The sequence below is a fragment of the Pagrus pagrus genome (assembly GCF_965226575.1).
Source record: "Pagrus pagrus genome assembly, chromosome: 16".
In the NCBI taxonomy this organism is placed as follows: Eukaryota; Metazoa; Chordata; class Actinopteri; order Spariformes; family Sparidae; genus Pagrus; species Pagrus pagrus.
In genome coordinates, this window is record NC_140200.1 from 16,314,900 (window position 1) to 16,332,484 (window position 17,585).

Sequence of the window (17,585 nt, forward strand, 5' to 3'; positions counted from 1 at the left end):
GTTTTAGGAGAGAAGAAGGCATGTTCCAATTAAATGTTTACATAAAAGGTGCCTACATTTGGCCAGTTTTGCGAGCTGCATAGACCCATCCTCATTAGTTAGGATATTTCAGCCAGAGATGAAACAAGACACCATGGAATGCAACTAAAGATACTGATATTTTCTGAAAAAAAAAAAAAAGAAAGTCTCGGACAAAAGCCATTTGAAATCGACGTCTGCCAAAGTGTAAGAACGGTGAGGTTGGAGCATTGTTTGAGTCAACATCGTCATTAGGAGGTGAGGGAAAGAGGAGATTGTGTGACAGAAGGAGAAAAGAAAGACACCGCCACCACACACACACATCACTGGTTTACATGGGGAAATTTTGCTGTTTAACAAGACTGTGTCTGAAAGGTGTATCTCACACAAACATTTGATTTTTGAGTGAATTAATTAATCAAAACCCTGCAATGCTAGTTAAGCCATTTGTGCCCAGAGACTATATTTAGTATGATAAGGAAGAATTGCCACAACCTTTGTTCTGATTGTTTCTTCTTGACATTAAGTGTCTTACAGGGCAACTATGACATTTTTAAATCACATGAAAAATCATACTTTGATCAATAGCTGCTACACTTGCATTCACTAAATGTTTTCAAAATGAGAATATGATTATTTTCCACTGCATGTGTCTGCATATCTTTTATATTTAACTTGTCATGAGTCAACTGATACCATATATTTGATTGTGCTCCTTGTAGTTTCTGAGATACAACTATCCTCTTATCATAATGTATTTAGTCGTTGGGCATGTGTTTGGTAAAAAAAAACATGCCATAGAAAAAACATAAAAAACAGAGATTTCTATTATGTTTAGTACACACATTCAGAGGACTCCATCTATATATTCCAGAAAATTAAAAGGTTGCAGAGAACTATAACAACCAGCTGGTGAAGACATTTGCTTGAGTAGCCGTTATCCGTTAATTTCAATGGGTTTCAATGCTTATCAGGAAGTGTATCAGTCGGCTTGTATTAAACCTCAGTTCTTGACAGAAAGATGGAAAGACGGACACAAAACACAACCACACAACTAAGGTCTTCCACAGTAGGAAGCCATTTAACAACATTTTAGTGAATTGTACAGCGAAAATACATATTTGGGGTATCCATCCATATGCTCAGTACATACAGTTCAGTTTTATAGCGAGCAGAAAGCATAATATCCCCTTCAACAAAAAGTATCAAGTTGTTGGAATAAGTCTACAGGGATCAATGCAGCATCACATTAATATCGCCCTCACTGTTTTTTTGTCCTAGTTGGCGCTGAAGCCGGAGCAGACGGTGCTCCCCCTGGTGGACAAATCCAACACGGTGGAGAGCAGGAGAGGAGTGAGCTTCCAGCACCCTGAGATCCTCGCCCATGCAGAGCTGGTCACCTCAACCCTGTCTGAACCCTACTACTGGAAACTGCCTGAGCAGTTCAGCGGCTCTATGGTGGGAAGATCTTCTTTTTTAGATCGTTTGTTTTTCATATTTTGTATGTTGACACGTAAAGTAATGTTGAACACATTTTCCACGTCTGTCTTCAGATTACAGCATACGGTGGGCAGCTGAAATACGCAGTGTACTACGAGGCCAGAGATGAAACTGGTCCTTCCTCCTATGAGCCTCAGGTCATCATTAAGGGTGGTCCTAACCGCAATGTCGTGATGACACGTCACATACCAGGACTCCAGATCGGTCAGCTCACCCGCCACGAGATCGACATGACAGAGGTGCAGTGAGGCTTTGAATCAAAGAGGGATATCGAATAATAATTGAAAAAATATTTGTGTTATGAGTTTTAGAAATTTTCTATTGGATACCAACAACAAAATAATAGACTTGAAAAGAATATTGATTGTACTTAATTTAGGCGAGCTCCATCAGTCAATACAAACTGGGTCTATTACATCGGTAAAAGACTCCAGTGGTAAAATTGATTTGTCAGTGTATTAAGTGTGTGTGTGTGTGTGTGTGTGTGTGTGTGTGTGTGTGTGTGTGTGTGTGTATGCAGCATGAGTGGAATTACGCAGATGGCCGGTCCATGACTCGAGAGGACTTCATGGACGTTTTGTTCTATGTGGACTACATTCTGATTAAGGCATCACACGGCAACTTGATGAGACACAGCCGGTAAAACACACTCTCACGCGCAGTGGCATGCACCTCCACACAGTGTGACTAACATTAAAAATGTAATTTAAAAGCTGAATAAAGTAAAAAAACCTCTGTGTAATGAAAATTGTCTCTACCTAAGGCCACATTTCCAGAGAAACATTATAACCTGCTGCAAATTATCATTATAGTTCTCTCTGGACACATCCAAATACATGTATGTGTATATACTCTTCAACAAGATGAAAGGCAAGTATCTTAATTGAATGATTTATTTTTCCTCCCAGTATTTCAGAAATCAGTCTAACAGTGGCCGAGGAAGGCAGACCGACCAAAGAGAGCGAGAAAGCACAGCAGATAGAAAAGTGCGATTGTCCAATCGGATACTCTGGACTCTCCTGTGAGGTGGGCGCACGACTTAACACATGCATGCACACGCCAGAGAGTACACACACGGGATGACCTTAAGCCTTACATGCAGAATTAACTTTTCCTAAATGTGTTTCTAGTAGGGGTGTTTCTCATGTCTAATTTTCTTGATGTTTAAACAGAAGTTACAACTTAAAAAGTTAGAGTTAAAAATGTGTCCTCAAAACATTGGATTATTGTAAGAGCAATTTCAAAAAGTTAAAAACATTCTTCAATCACCAAATTGCATTTTAAATGCTGCGTAAATGTGTGGCACTTTGCACCATGCCGTGACAAAAACAATAGTTAACCGATGTTTTCACGTAGCAACAGTTAGTTGCCTGTTTATTTAATGCATGTCCCAAGTTTCTAGAAAATTCTGATATACTGTAGAAACTCAGTTGTTGTAGTAGTCATCAAGTATTTATTTCTATCCGAAACCACTGCTTTTTTAGAGGAAGTAATTGATAAATTCACCTTTAAAAACATGTTAAATAAAGATCCATACTGAGCAGGACATTTACATTTGAGAAAAGACCTCATCAGTTCTCAGAAGAAACAGTTTTTCGTTTGCATCTCTGAGTTTATGTTACTCACTCATTAGTTTGCAATAGTTTGTGTGAAGACGTTACTTGAGTGCAGCAGCAAAAAGCAGACTACATCAAAAGAAGAAGTTATACAATATCAAAGACATCACAAGAGGAGCATACAGGAGCACTGTATAGTGAGAATATAACTTGAATTAAATGAAAGCATTCATATTGACACAAGCTCAAAGAGTACATTTTGGATCTAACATTACAAACATTAATTAGCGAGTGAGCTGAATTCTCTCAGAGCTCAGAGGAATGACAGCTTTTCGTCTGCTGCCTTCACACTGAGAAAGAATGTAAACATGGAGGTCACACACTCTGCTTTCAATAGTATCTCACAAGTTTCCAATTTACATTTACTTCAGAGTTTTAAGCCTCTGCGACGCCTTTCAGTCTCTCCTGTTTTTTTGGCTTTGCTTAGCTTGGATTAAGCCTCGCTGAGCGTCTCTTCCACTTAGTTGTGATTTTGTCAAAGCAATTGACTTTCAGCTGCGTCCAGCTCCTTCTCTTAAGCCACAGAAGGCATATAGCAGTGACTCAATCTTTAGTTTAATGAGGATTTTGTAGAGACAGCTTATGATACAACAGAGGCAAACAGTTCTGGGCAATTCCGCTGGATGGCGGCGCCTGAGAGTCATTTAGGTATTATTGTGTTAATCTCAAAGGAATACACGAGTTGCCAGCAAACTTTTAACTATATTTCTCAACCTCTGTTTCACTTTGTCGCCTGCTACTTGGTGTGCAGAGGAGCAGCCATCTATATTGCTGGGGAAAAAAAAAAAATTACCCGCGTACATAATTTAGAGGCTACAGATACTGTTGAAAATGTGCCAAATGGAAGCCAAATAGCAAACGGTAGCTAAACTTGAAATGTTCAGGTCGTCGAGGGCTTGCCTGACAGATGGGCATTCTATTTGTAGCTGCCGTCGTTGTTAATAAAGTATTTTTAAACGGGCGTTTAGCGCTAGCAGAGGGAACAGATGGCTCTTTAAATGGACTCCATTAATTATTACTGAACAGGAGAGAGAGGGAGAGAGTTACCTTGCATGTCTGTGTGTGTGTGTGTGTGTGTGTGTGTGTGTGTGTGTGTGTGTATGCATGTTTGTGTGTGTCAAGAGCGGGTACGTGACGGTGTGTGTGTTCAAAAGTTACTGAAGGGAATAACTCTTAATTGTGTGTATGTGTGTGAAAGAGAGAGTGGTCAACAGTTGCCCAGAGAAATAACAATTAGGGATAATTATGTGGGTCCATGTGTGTAGTTGTCGAGAGTGAGAGTGTGTGTGTGTGTCTGTGTATGGGTGTGTATTGCAATATCATGCATAGTGTAGGATTACTGTGGAACACATGCTATCAAAACAGGATCTTGTTTTTCTGTCTCTCAGCTTTCTAAAATCTCTCCTCATTATCTGACTCATTGTCTCTCTGTCTGTCTGTCTGTCTGTCTGTCTGTCTGCCTGTCTGTCTGTCTGTCTGTCTGTCTGTCTCTGTTTGCAGGAGTGTGCTGCAGGTTTCTACCGCCTTCGCGCCGGCTCCCTGGCATCTGTTCCAGCGTCCAGGGTGCCCACCGCTGCCGGCATGGGCAGCTGTGTTCAGTGCCAATGCAGTGGGCACTCGTCCACCTGTGACCCTGAGACATCCATATGCCAGGTAAATGAGGGTCTGTGTGTGTGTGTGTTCTGCCGCTGGAGACCCTCAAAGAGCCATATGCCAGGTAGCTGGCTTACTGGAGAAGAGAGTGAGGTGAGAGAGAATAAAGTGTGTGTATGTGTGTGTGGGGGGGGGTGTCAGGTACTGTAATTAGCCCTGCAATAATTAACGACCCCGGGCTTATTCATATTTCGTGTAATTTCCTCTCCTCTGGATCTGACCCAAAGCTACATACTTTTAGGAAGAAGGGAGAAGTTGATCTTAAGATACACAATTACCGTAGAACAGATTAGGTGAAGAAATTTGACTTTTTACAGTTTGAAACCAAATGTATATTCAACAGGTAGTTTTAGGCAAACTGATGTCACTGATCAGCACATTACAGCTGTGACTGCAACTGTCATAATATTGTTGTATGTTGATTTTGGTACCGTTCAAAAATAAGCTAATTTAGTGTTCAGTGCTCGAGTTAAACCAAGTTCAGTAATCCCCTTGCTGGGGAGAGAAGCCGGAGACAACAGAAGGAAATGCGTTTGGGACAAACAGACTATTGCTTTGCTGAAACGAGCACCGACTACAATGGAGCTCGTCTTCTTATGCTGTTACTGTGTTAGAATCACTGGCTGACTACACGGTGCAAGACCCATAAAAATATTCAGATTCTGAAATGTTCCCATTAGGGGTGTTGCAATTTTGCGAGATTCACGATATTGATATTGTGGTAACAATACACACGATAATATCGTCAATCCAGCGAAGATGTTCGGCCTTGTGCATCTTTTATTTATGAGTTCATCCAGTTAATCCATTCATTTCACTAGTATTTGAGTAGTATTCAAAAGTATTTCTTTTTTTACACTTGTTTTTTTACAGTTGTGGTTACAGACTTTCTCTCCACCTCTGTCTCTCCGTAATTATTTGCATAAAAAGAGAGAAAACACAGTAAAGAAAGTTAAAAATAGATCTAGCTTTTTTTAAAAATATATGTATATCGCGATTATATTCATGAATTCGTGAATCATGACTTTGTTTGATCGTGATAATTGTGCAGTGAAAATGACCTCACAAACCTGTTGTGCTGCTTAAAGTGAGAGGGAGGGCACTGCAGAGCTGTATTGAAATTGGCAAGAGAACAGCGTGCTACGTGTGTTTGGTAAAAAGAGCAATCTGCTAATGGAGCTAATAGCTTTTTCAAGGTTTGATGCTTTTATTAAAAAAAAAAGTGTTACATAAGATGACAAGAGCAAAATTTGATTTGATTTTTACTATTGAAGAGGTGTAGGTGTCCTGCTATTTGCTGTGATAACGTGTGTTTTAAACATATTCTCATGGCTTGTGAGATAAATCTGCACATGCCAGTCGATACCAGTTAGTCACTTCCAGCCTTTTCCGTCTGGTCAGCTCTGTAGTGAGTCCCCATCAAGACTTTGGCCTCAGGGAGCAGTTGGTCACATGCTGCAGAGAGGTCATCACTCAGATCTGATCTGTTCAAACCCCAGTGGACTGAGAGAATATCACTGCGTACGACCGCAGAGAAATCTGTTCATGCTGTCGGAAAAATCTATCAACTGAGACTCATTTTGGACAGCTGATGAGGAGCCATTTAATTATGTGGCTTGATTGGGTTTTAACACCGCTGCAGTGAATAACCAGTAAGATAAATAGGTATAAACACTTACACACACTCTGAAAGATGCGGCAGCTGCATTCTTTTGGAGCCTTTTCATAAAACTGACACACTTTTGCACATGTACATAATGAAATATGCAGGGTGCTGTGAGTAATTCTCCATCCTTCATTTAATATTTCCAGCGGAGCTCCATTTTTTGTGAAAAGCTTGCTCAAATTAGAGTGCTGCGTTTGGTGTTTTGTCACGACAGAGTGTGACTCTCTGATTACTGAGTGAAGAGCACATAAACAGGACGACTAAAAGGCTCAGCAATTATGTCAAAACGCTTTTCTGTAATCGTCATTCTGATTAATTTCATTTGAAATGTAACCATCAAGTAACTGTCACCAGCTTAAAGGGATAGTTCAGGTTTTTTCGAAGTAGGGTTGTATGTATTCCAAGCCGCTGGAATACTAGAGCAGCTAAACAGATGGGGACTTCAACAAAAAGTATTTTAGCCACTAAAAAGTCAATACGAGTTTTAGTGTACGCTATATACAAAATATTTTCACTGTTTTACCTTGCTGTCAGACAATACCCTTTCCAGCTGGAAATTGAGGTCTGTTATCCATCTATGCGCTCTTCAAAGAAACCAGACTCCCTTGACAAAAACAGTAATTTTACCTCGCAGAAGAACAGGTGTCGTCCTGGTGTGCTGCTGCCTCAACGGTCAGTTTGTTTGTGTTAATGTAAGACTTTTGTATTTTCAAGGGTTAGTCTAGATACACCGAAGTCACACAAAAACACAAACAAACTAACTGATAGGGGCAGCAGTAAACCAGCTACTCCTCTGTCCTGCAAAGTAAAGATAGTGTTTTTGTCTGAGAAGTTTGGTGGCTTTGTAGAGAGAGATGGAACCGCTTCAGTTCCCTTCACCCAAAGAGGGTTGTCTGGTGGCAAGGTGAAGCAGTGAAAATATTATAAATATAGCCTACATTCATACTGATATTTATGTTTTGGCTCCAATGCGTTGCCACACTTTTCACCCACTATCCCTTTAAAGCAACATGTTTGCATTAATCTCTAATATATGTATCTCTAATTGCTGTAAAAAGGAATTCAGTCGTTTTTTTCTGAAAGTGATATCATCCAGTTTGAAAGTTTGGATTCAAGCCGCCACTCCCGAACTTTCATGTACCATGAGATCATCTGTATAATAGACTCAATTAGCACCAACGCAGTCATGATAGACAAATGTTGGCTTCAATCAGCCTTGAAGTCACCAAGTGTCTCCCTGCACACCAGACAATAGTTTTGCTCCATTGTAGATGCCAATGTTCTTTTGTCTCCTCTCCAATGTTCCCGGTTTTCTAATTATTTTTACTGTCTTTTCTCTTCTTTTCTGCAATCCCGTCTCTTCTCGTCTGTCTTTAATCTCCTTTTTTTGCATTTCCTTCTATTGTTTCTTCTTCCTGTACTTCTCCATAGTCTAATTTTCATGTTTCTTTTTATGGGCATCCTCTAAACTCTCTTCCCTCCCTACCTCAATTATCTATTCACTCCTCCTTTGTCTTCTTTCATCACCCCACCATTCTCTCTGTCTTTCACCCTCAGTTCTCTCATTTCTCTTTGCCCCAATCTTCCCCTCCTCCCCCCCTCCTTCTTTCTCACCTCTCCTTAATTTCTCTAGTTTTGCCAATTTGTTTCCCTTTCTTTCTTACCTCCCCCCTCCCCCCCTCTTGTGTTTTGATTTCTGTCGCGCTCTCTCTCTCTCTCTTGCCTCCCAGCCATTTTTTCCTCGCCCATTTCCATCTCGCTCTCCATAACAGCGTCATTAGCATTTTCTAACCGAGCGGGCTAAATTGAAAATGCTAAACGAGTTTGTTTCTGTGGTAATTAGCAGTAACGAGGAACACAGGAAGTTAATGGAAATGACTTGCCTCGTTAGGAGGCAACTTCCTGTTGCACTGATTGAAGTTCCCATTTTCGACAAACAAGGGGAACACACAAGACAGAAGCCCAGGGCTATGAGAGGAGAGGGCTTTGCATCTGTGTACAGTATGTAATATATATGAGTTTACATTATGTCTGCGTGTGTTTGTGTATACAGTGCGTACATATAGTGGAAACACACTGTATTTTGGTCCTAATATCTGTCGGAATACAAGTGTATGTGTGTGTGTTGGGATGTGTAATAAGCATAGCTAAAAATAAGCTGAAAATAACAATAAACATCTCTGAATATGAAATATTTGGATATATTTATGGCTGTGTGTGTCAGTGTACCCTTGTGGCCCTCCTCATAACAACAGGTGAGCGAGAGCCTGGAAAAGTAAATGAGTATTTTAGACGGCCCGCTCTTGAGGAAGGAAGCTTATTAAACTCTTTGACGTGTGAGATCGCACCTGTCAGCTAACAGCTAGCTGGCCGCTGCCGTGCACGGTCTCACAGCACCTCATCATGCAGGAGTGGGACCGGGCCCAAAAGCCATTCATTACTGCCTGTTCGGGCGGCTACATTTCCTATCACAAAATAGTCCAGGCTGGATATTTCTGTGTGTGAAGGCCCTAGAACAGCCCAGAAACTGTGGGTGGTGAAAAGAAATATGAGTAATGACTTCCCCGCTGCTCCGGTAGCAGGGATCCACAGTGCAGAAGCAGCTGCGATCACACCGGGTATTTCCCAGCGACAGTCTGGATGTGTGAAGACAGTCACTGCACAATCAAATAATTCCTAGAGAATAAAAGTCAATAAATATCGTCTGATGACTGTTTTTCATCTATTTTTCTCTGATAGAAATAAGAATACAAAGGACAGGCAGCTATTGACTTTGAAAGATATCTGAACTGAATTTACCATTCTGTCAACATGTTGTCAAGCATGTTGTCAAACATTTCACCAGCCGTGAACCGACAGTGTAATGATAGCAGTATGCCACTCTTTTTTTTAATGCTTCTCATCTGGTGTCGGTGTAAATCAACCAATGATGCCGGGATAATTATCTCACTCACCAAAAAACAAGCCTCCCCAGTGCCATTTTGTCAGTAATCAAGACGAGGATGATGGGTGACCCCATCTGTCGTCTTTTCAATTACTCATTGTCGACTTGAGACAAGCACATACAAGGGATTGTACGCAGCTTAATTGTGAATATTAATATCCTCTAATCTTTGAGAGCATCTGAAATATGCTTCAGTGTGAGCATACGTGAAGTAGAATACATTCATTTTTTCCAACGCTGAAAAATGTTTTTTTTTCCTCGCTCAAGCAAATCTGGTGTGTCGTTTTCATTGTGCCAGTGGCAATATTCAAATGCAACATGCAGATAAAAGTGTAGCTTAACTGCCGTTAATTTAATTTGAAAATTAGTTTGCTTTTTTCTCTTTAAAGATGAAAAGCTTTCTGGATAAGCAGCAGGAGCTTTTTTTTTGTAATTGTGTTACGGCTGCCTACATTATGCTCACACAACACACGAAGGGATCCTGTTGATTTGGAGGATGGATGGAAATAAGGAATGGAAGTCGATTTAGTGTCTACACAAATATAACTTTCATTTAATGTGTTTGTGTGTGCAGAACTGTCAAGACAACACGGAGGGGGATCGCTGTGAACGCTGCGCTCCGGGCTTCTATGGTGTGGTCCGAGGTTTCCATGACGACTGTAAACCCTGCGCCTGTCCCCTCACCAACCCAGAGAACAAGTAAACTTTTTATGTCGTTCTCTATAACGTTTATGTACATTTTCTGTTACTTTCTCAGCATGGAATATTTTTTATATGTTAGCAAGACAATTTTTCTGAAGCACTTTGAAGTCTTTTCTGTGAAAAAAATCTCTTTCCGTGGCTAGTTTCAGTCCAACCTGTGTGGCGGAGGGATTCGATGACTACCGATGTACCGCCTGTCCTGAGGGGTATCAGGGCAAGTACTGTGAAAGGTGAGAGACACGCAGATAAAAGATCCTGCACACCTTTGTCCACCAGTCTTAATTAAAAACAATGGAAACCTCTTATCGAAACAACAGTAACAGTGACCTCTTTCCTTCTTCCTGTGGTCTTCTTGTTCAGGTGTTCTACTGGTTACCACGGTAACCCGCGGATGCCGGGTGGCCGCTGCGAGGAGTGTAAGTGTTCCCTGTGGGGGGCGTTGTCTGGACCATGTGACCCAGTCACAGGCCAATGCCCCTGCAGGGTTGGGACAACGGGGAAGTCGTGTGACCAGTGCATGGACAGGCATGTGTGTGGACCAGCTGGGATCATCTGTAAGACTAACACACAGCTTTTTATTTAGTCTGTTGTGGTGTTCCTCTTTCTTTCTTTCTTTCTTTCTTTCTTTCTTTCTTTCTTTCCCTCCTTTACTGGACATCTGGTCTAAATTATAAGAATCTGAATCTCTGAATTGATGATTTAGATAAAAGATAATTAACTGAATTAACTCATCCCACATCATAGCGGTCAAAACAGCACATTGTGGTTTGAAACTGTCGTTACTGTAATGAAACCTACAGACATTCTCTGTCTCAGTCTTGTGAACACGGCACAAATGTCCCATTCTTCTAAATGCTAAATGTTTCACGAACACCTGGAGGGAATTTTTTCAAATTTGGCACAAATGTCAATTTGGACTCAAGGATTAACTGTTTTGAATTTGGTGGTCAAATATTAAAGTCACTGTGACCTCACGTCTGTCCCTTTTTCATGAAGGTCTGAAAGAATTTCCCTAAATTTGCTGATATTAAGCTTCAGGTGATGGTTCCTGCACCGTGTGACAAAGCTCTCTATCAGTCATCCATACACCTCCTGTAAAAATAGTCGAAAAGTGCATAAAGCCTGTTTCTTATTGGAAATTATTTGCTGGCATCATACAGTATAATTATAACTTCAATAGCACCAATTTGGTCTTCACGACATATCCAATATTACAAGAGACTGGATGGACATGGATGTAAACTGAAACTTGGCTGGAGAGCGGAGGCATATAGCCGTGAGGCGGTAATTCTAGTCTTCTGTTCTCTCTGGTGGCCAACCACCCTGCATTGTCACCTGGTGTTGTGATTCTTATTTTATTTTGGTGATGAAATGCAAATGAGCAGTCGAAGCCCTTTTCTCTGGTTGCCATGGGAGACGGGGGATCGTGGCAGAAGTCAGATTCGAGTCATTTAGGAAATAATTTCAATGCCATTTGGAGCTAATTTAAACTTAATATGACCATAATGGCGGGGCCTATTCGGCACCATTAGCATGTCCAGAGGTAAGAGAATATAGAAGAAAAGGTTGTGAGACGGAGGCTGATGTGAAATTGCTGCTGTCAGGTCAGAGAGGAAATTGCTTGCTCAGGTCTTTATGTGGTCAGACACGGAGCGTGTGTCCATAAATTGGCAGTGCAAAGTGCTGCAGTGCACCCTGACACCAAACCGGTAGCCTCCACGTCTAGACTATAATCACAACTCCTGATGGTGTACACAGAGTGGAGCGACCGGGCTGCTGCTCACTTGTTGAAGAGTGATTGCACTCTGCGTTTCAACTCTGCTCTTCCTTCCATTCTATCAGACACAGCCGAGCACTTTGGGTGTCGTGTAATCTTGAATGAGGGAAATGCAGGTAGCGCTCCCATCTCCGTAACATCATTTGCAGTGAGATGCAGCTAAATTTCAATCTGTGATGTAATGGGTTGCATTATTCAATGTTGCCAACAACCACATAAGAGTTCATGTTCCACTTTTTATGGTGAGGCATGCTGTAAGTAATATGACCTCAGTAATGGCTGAGCACAAAATGTGTCACCTATGAATTTTCTCTATTTACAGTAGTTTAAAGGTGCAACGTGTAAGAATTGGCTGCCTGTCTAATGGCCTGTGTCCACATTGCGTCTTTTTTCAGTTGTTCCATCCGTTGCATTGTGGGTAATGTAGGCACCAGGTTTTGAAACGGAAGTAGAATATGTGAAATAAAAGAGTGATATCTCTTCTGCCTCATTGATTTTGATTATTTGCGGACTGCTTTCCAAAACCCGGTGCCTAATACCCACAATGCAACTTAGTCACTGAGTGACATCATTGGGTGCAATTAATCCGATCACATGTAGCTTCCTCTGGAGCCACAAAAGGATTTACACCACTTTTTCCACAGATGCAGTAGTACTCCCCAAAACCTATAAACACACCAGCATATAAATTGGTGGAATTACCCTTTAACATGTGCTGTATTTTACATGTACATTGTTCTAGATATGATATTGTTAGTTGGCACCGTAACAATCATGATGCCAGAAACAAACAAGGCAACAAGACGCGCGACTTGACGCAAAAGCTATTTCCTACGAGGATTAAACCAAAACTTGACCAGCTGTAAGTTACTGTCAGAGGAACACAGGCACAGGTTTGTTTTATTGAACTTGTATGTTGTGCATGTGTGTGTGAATTTCCAGTCTGAAGCATGAGTGTGCTAAACTGATCCCAAGATAATCACTGACATTCACTGAGGTTTACTTTGGGCCTTCGCGGGGCTTCTAGCCTCTATGGCTGTGATAATAAATGGTAATATGCTATACTTATACACTGGGAAGTAATAATGTGATGATGCGCATCACTGGATAGAAAAAAGTACAATATAGCGGCTGTGCAGCTTAATCTGTTACAGCTCTGACCACAAGTCTAATGGCTTTGTATTGTATTTGAGTTCTGTGGTCACCACCACAGCAGCCAGCTTGTAGCTTATAAAGATACAAAACTAAAAACCTTGGGGTGAACCACTAAAGGGACAGTTCACCCAAAAATTAAAAACACATATGTGGCCTGTAGTGCTATGTATCCATCTAGACTACGTTGGTGTCAGCGGCAGAGTTTTGGAGATATCTTTTGCAGAAATCATGACCCGGTTACTCAAGATAATCCACAGAACTACTTGTGAGCAGTTTCATGTGGGAACTATTTTCTTTCTGCCAAACTCCAGCTTGTAATCGTGCAGAAGGACACATGCATCTACTCACGGGTGATCATGCGTGCACGTGCTGTGTGGGATGGAAACATTAATGGTGTCCTCCTTTGTTCTCCTTGTTGTAGTGATTCATTTTCTTCCTTTGATCAGTCTTCAATAACTTTAAATAAATAACCACTTACAGGCTCAGAGGAACCAAACACTAAGACATGGAAGAATTAAACTTTCTACTTTATCTACATAAAATAGTTTTTTGAACTTCAGAAGAAGTACTAAACAAGTCTGGAATACAAAGGCAGCAATATTTCTCCAGGCATCTATTTTTAAAACCTTCTAACTAACACTTATACACATAGGAGATATTTTTGATTGGTTGTGAATTTAACGTGTGATCATATGCCTTTATACCTTAACTCGATTGAAAGGGCTATTACACAGGGAAACTTTGTGATACAGTTTCATGGGACACATAAATACACTGAATAACTCAACTTTACTCTACATTGTGATAGAAAATGTCTTATCAACAAGCTTCCCGGGCTCTGCACAGCAGAATTACATTGATTCCAACCATGTTTTAGTTGCTTTCTGATCATAATACAACAATTTTTCCTTTGATTAACATGAAGTCAACTTGGTTATGAAAATACAATGGTTGCATTGAATAAAATAAACACATCTAAGATTAAAAATAGTAGATTATGTATAAAAAACACAATTTCCTTGAGAGAGAGTAGATCATCACAGCACATCTCTCCTGCCGATATCTCCAAAACTCAACAACGCACACTAAAACAATTTAGATTGATAAACAGCCCTACAGTTAAGAGGAAAATATGTGTTTTTGAGTTTGTTGTTTTTTCCAGTCAGCTTCTTAACAAGGAGCATCTAGATAATAGCACCAGGTGTACCTTCTGCAAATCAGTGTTAAGACAACTTACCTTTACCAAGTGGACTGCTGAGCCACAGTTTGCCTTAAAAGTAAAATCGTCATCCTATTTTATGTTCACTAAAGTTAATCACAACTTTTAGGATGTGTTCTCTTGCATTGCATTGTGCAGTATATTGTGACATGTAGTGCTCCGTGCACTGGTGCACTGAGAACTTGAGCATCGAAAGCCAATGTAGACTTTACAGTTACATTAGGATGACTTTTTTTGTCGTCCACTTTCTGAGAAAACTGACAAGGTAGACCTGTTGAGTGTGAGAAGCCAACACAGCTGAATCATCTCAACAAAGACTCAGTAATTCTCCAAGCAAACTTTAAGGTAGCCAAACAATCACCATCTTGTGTAAACTCCTCAGAAGAGCTGATTTGACAATCTCAGGTCTCTCAAGCCAAACATTGTAGAGATAGGCAAGCAACCAGCTCCACAGACAGCAGAGAGGGATGGGAGTGACGCTTTATGTCTGTAATCACACCTTGTAGCTGTGTCGTACAGGACGTGCTAACACTGTGTGGAAGTTAGTGAATACAATCTGTCATTTCTGGGATTCTTGAATGGTTTCGGTTCAACATGCAGCTATTACCTCAAAAAATACAATGCAGTGCACATTAACTGTACATGTGTGTGTTTGTGTGTTTGTTTGTGTGTGTGTATGCATGTGACTGCACGCACGCGTTTGTGTGTTGTGGTTTTGTCAGAGATTGATAGATGAGAAACAGTTTTTATTTTATTTAATTTATCTTTGATTTCCCTTGTCAGAAATTTTAATTTCTGCAATAAATCAGCCCGAGGCTACAGAAGGGAAGAGAAATTCACACACACGCGATGCAAAAAAAATGTGTATGCGCTTGTCTTAGTGAATTCCCTGGTGTGTGCCCGCCTTAGTATGTGTGTTATTTAGCCTGCAGTGTGTGCTCATAATAGGTGCTTTTGCCTCTCTGCGCTGAATTTCATGCATCGGCAGCCCTGTCTTTCTGATGCTAGAGTCACTTAAACAGAAAAACACAAGCAGACACAACGATAACACACTTATGTGTTTACGCTTCACACAAATAAAGCACAGAAATCCACATTCAGAAGTAAAAATACACATATGTGACTTCCTTTTCTGTCTTTTTCTTCTCTCATTGTCTTCTCATCTCTGTCTGCCAAGTCAAAACTCAAACTGCCGAACATGCACACAACATGCACACATCATACACACCCTTCTAGCTGTGTCTGACTCTGCGTTTGTATTTGTTCCTCTAGCCTGTGATGATGAGTGCTCAGGTCTGTTGATCAGCGATATGGACCGCCTGTACCGCATCATCACCGATGTCACCCTGACCACGCCCCTCCCACCGCCTTATAAGGTGTTGTACCGCTTTGAGAACATGACAGAGGAACTCAAGGTAAGATCTGTTTCTGCACTTCAATATGGTGTCATCGTTACTTCCAGTTAACTCACGTCGTCACTTTGTCTTTAACTGACTTTCAGACAAAGCCCAGGCCGCCTTAGTTACCGTTGCTATGGCTATTACAGTACGCAGGTTACAATAATAAGAGTCCCAGATTTACTGCTACAAATTCTTTGTAATTTCCTACATGTAAGATAGAAGAAGATTTGAAAAAGGAAAAACTTGAGCATGAGTAGATCAAAAGTTGTGAATAAACTCCTGCACACTTGTCACAATAGAAGGAAAATAAAGGCTTAAAAGGAGACAAAAGCAGGCTCATTTCTTGCCATCGATTTTGTCGGCTAAAATGTCAACGTACTGTCAAATTCAAATCAGCTGTAGCAAGATAGCTAATGAAGCTTGATTAGCATTAACATTCAATAGCATCAGAGCATTTCATCTGTTTGCTGTACACAATGAAAAAATGTAAAGCAGATGTTGTGCAGACAATAAGAGACAACATATTAAAAACTCTGTGTGTCATCCAGTGAGACGGCAAACTCCTCATTCAGCTCACTCAACCTGAAGTACTTAGAAGAACACTGTCATTAGCATCTACCATCTTCAAGTGAGCTTGTTTTCAATTGGTTTCAAAGTGACATTTAAATGTTGCCTTTATTGCCTCCTCCTCGAGTACAAATCATCATTTCAGGCCGTTGATCATTTGCTTTGTCAACAGCAAGACGCACACAGTGCTGTTGAACTTGCTTAACACTTCCCATGTTTTCAATGAATTGTGGTTTATTTAGCATTTCATAATTTTGTTCTCACGAATTAACTATTTTACCATGTTTACTGTGAGTTTATTCAAATATATTGAGTTTTATCAGGTATGTTTTCCCTTTAATTCCTTCCTTATTTCTCCCTTGCTCATCCTCTCCTCTTTGGCTCTACAGCACAGAGCCAAGCAGTTCAAAAGCCTAGCCCCGGGCCAAAATGTGTCAGACATTTCTCAATGTAATTCCTTCATCTCTCTGTTTTTCTCCTGCAGCACATGCTGTCACCTCAGAAAGCTCCAGAGAGATTACTGCAGCTGGCCGACTCCAACCTGGGATCACTGGTCATTGAGATGGACCAACTACACAGCAGGGTGCAGACACTTTTGTTTTTGTTTTGGCTCGACTTTAATACGTTGTCTGTCTTCCTTTCTCTCTTTATCCTTCTTTCACCCTCTGTCTCCGTCTTTCTCTAACATAACGAGATGGAGAAAATATAGACCGTCACAGGGAGCATGGTTTATGCCATCACTTATGTACAAAGAACAGCAAAGACACAAGTCTAGTTACTTCTACGACAAGCTGTACACAGCTAAAGAGACAACACAGTCCGCTGACTGACATGAAAGCAGTCGAGAAAACTATTCAAACACTTTTCTAACATATAGATTAAGTGTCAGAGAGGCTGTCAGAGGGATCAACCAGCTGAGCGGAAAAGTAAAAATTTGAGTGGACAACATGCTGGGACTGCAGAAGGATAAATCATGCATAAATTATGAGGCAATAGACCCCTGGGCACCATATCTGGATTCATCTTCTAGGGACCCAGGGTAAAAATAAACTGGTGGGCCCCAACCCCTTTGTACCTTCTGCTCTTTGCAGAGTCTCAAGTCTCAAAACTGGATTTTGGCATAAGCTCCTGATCCGCCAAATCACCCAAAGAAGAGTGACCTGAAGTAATTCTTCCAAAAAGCATCTGGCTATTGACTACATCACTCTCTGTCGGTGTGTTCGCCTTGCACAGATCAATGAGGTCAGTAAGGTCATGTGAAGTTTGGATACAGAGGTAGGACATAAAAGGAGTTAAATACCATTAAATATCTATACGATTCGGCTCAAAGGTAGATGGTGGAGATCCTCAATGTTGATCATGATCTTA

At 40.8% G+C, this 17,585-nt stretch overlaps 1 protein-coding gene across 8 annotated transcripts in view; it reads left to right on the forward strand.

Annotated features, from left to right (window-relative positions):
* Nucleotides 1–17,585, forward strand: part of lama2 (laminin, alpha 2) — a 210,794-nt gene that overhangs the window by 142,638 nt on the left and 50,571 nt on the right. For all 8 annotated transcript variants that reach the window (XM_084377871.1, XM_084377872.1, XM_084377875.1 and 5 more), the window contains 10 exons: nt 1,300–1,476; nt 1,572–1,757; nt 2,039–2,157; nt 2,427–2,544; nt 4,635–4,787; nt 9,972–10,096; nt 10,243–10,329; nt 10,460–10,653; nt 15,523–15,665; nt 16,702–16,800. In XM_084377871.1, the coding sequence (XP_084233997.1) occupies nt 1,300–1,476; nt 1,572–1,757; nt 2,039–2,157; nt 2,427–2,544; nt 4,635–4,787; nt 9,972–10,096; nt 10,243–10,329; nt 10,460–10,653; nt 15,523–15,665; nt 16,702–16,800 (1,401 nt within the window). The remainder of the gene's footprint in view (nt 1–1,299; nt 1,477–1,571; nt 1,758–2,038; nt 2,158–2,426; nt 2,545–4,634; nt 4,788–9,971; nt 10,097–10,242; nt 10,330–10,459; nt 10,654–15,522; nt 15,666–16,701; nt 16,801–17,585) is intronic.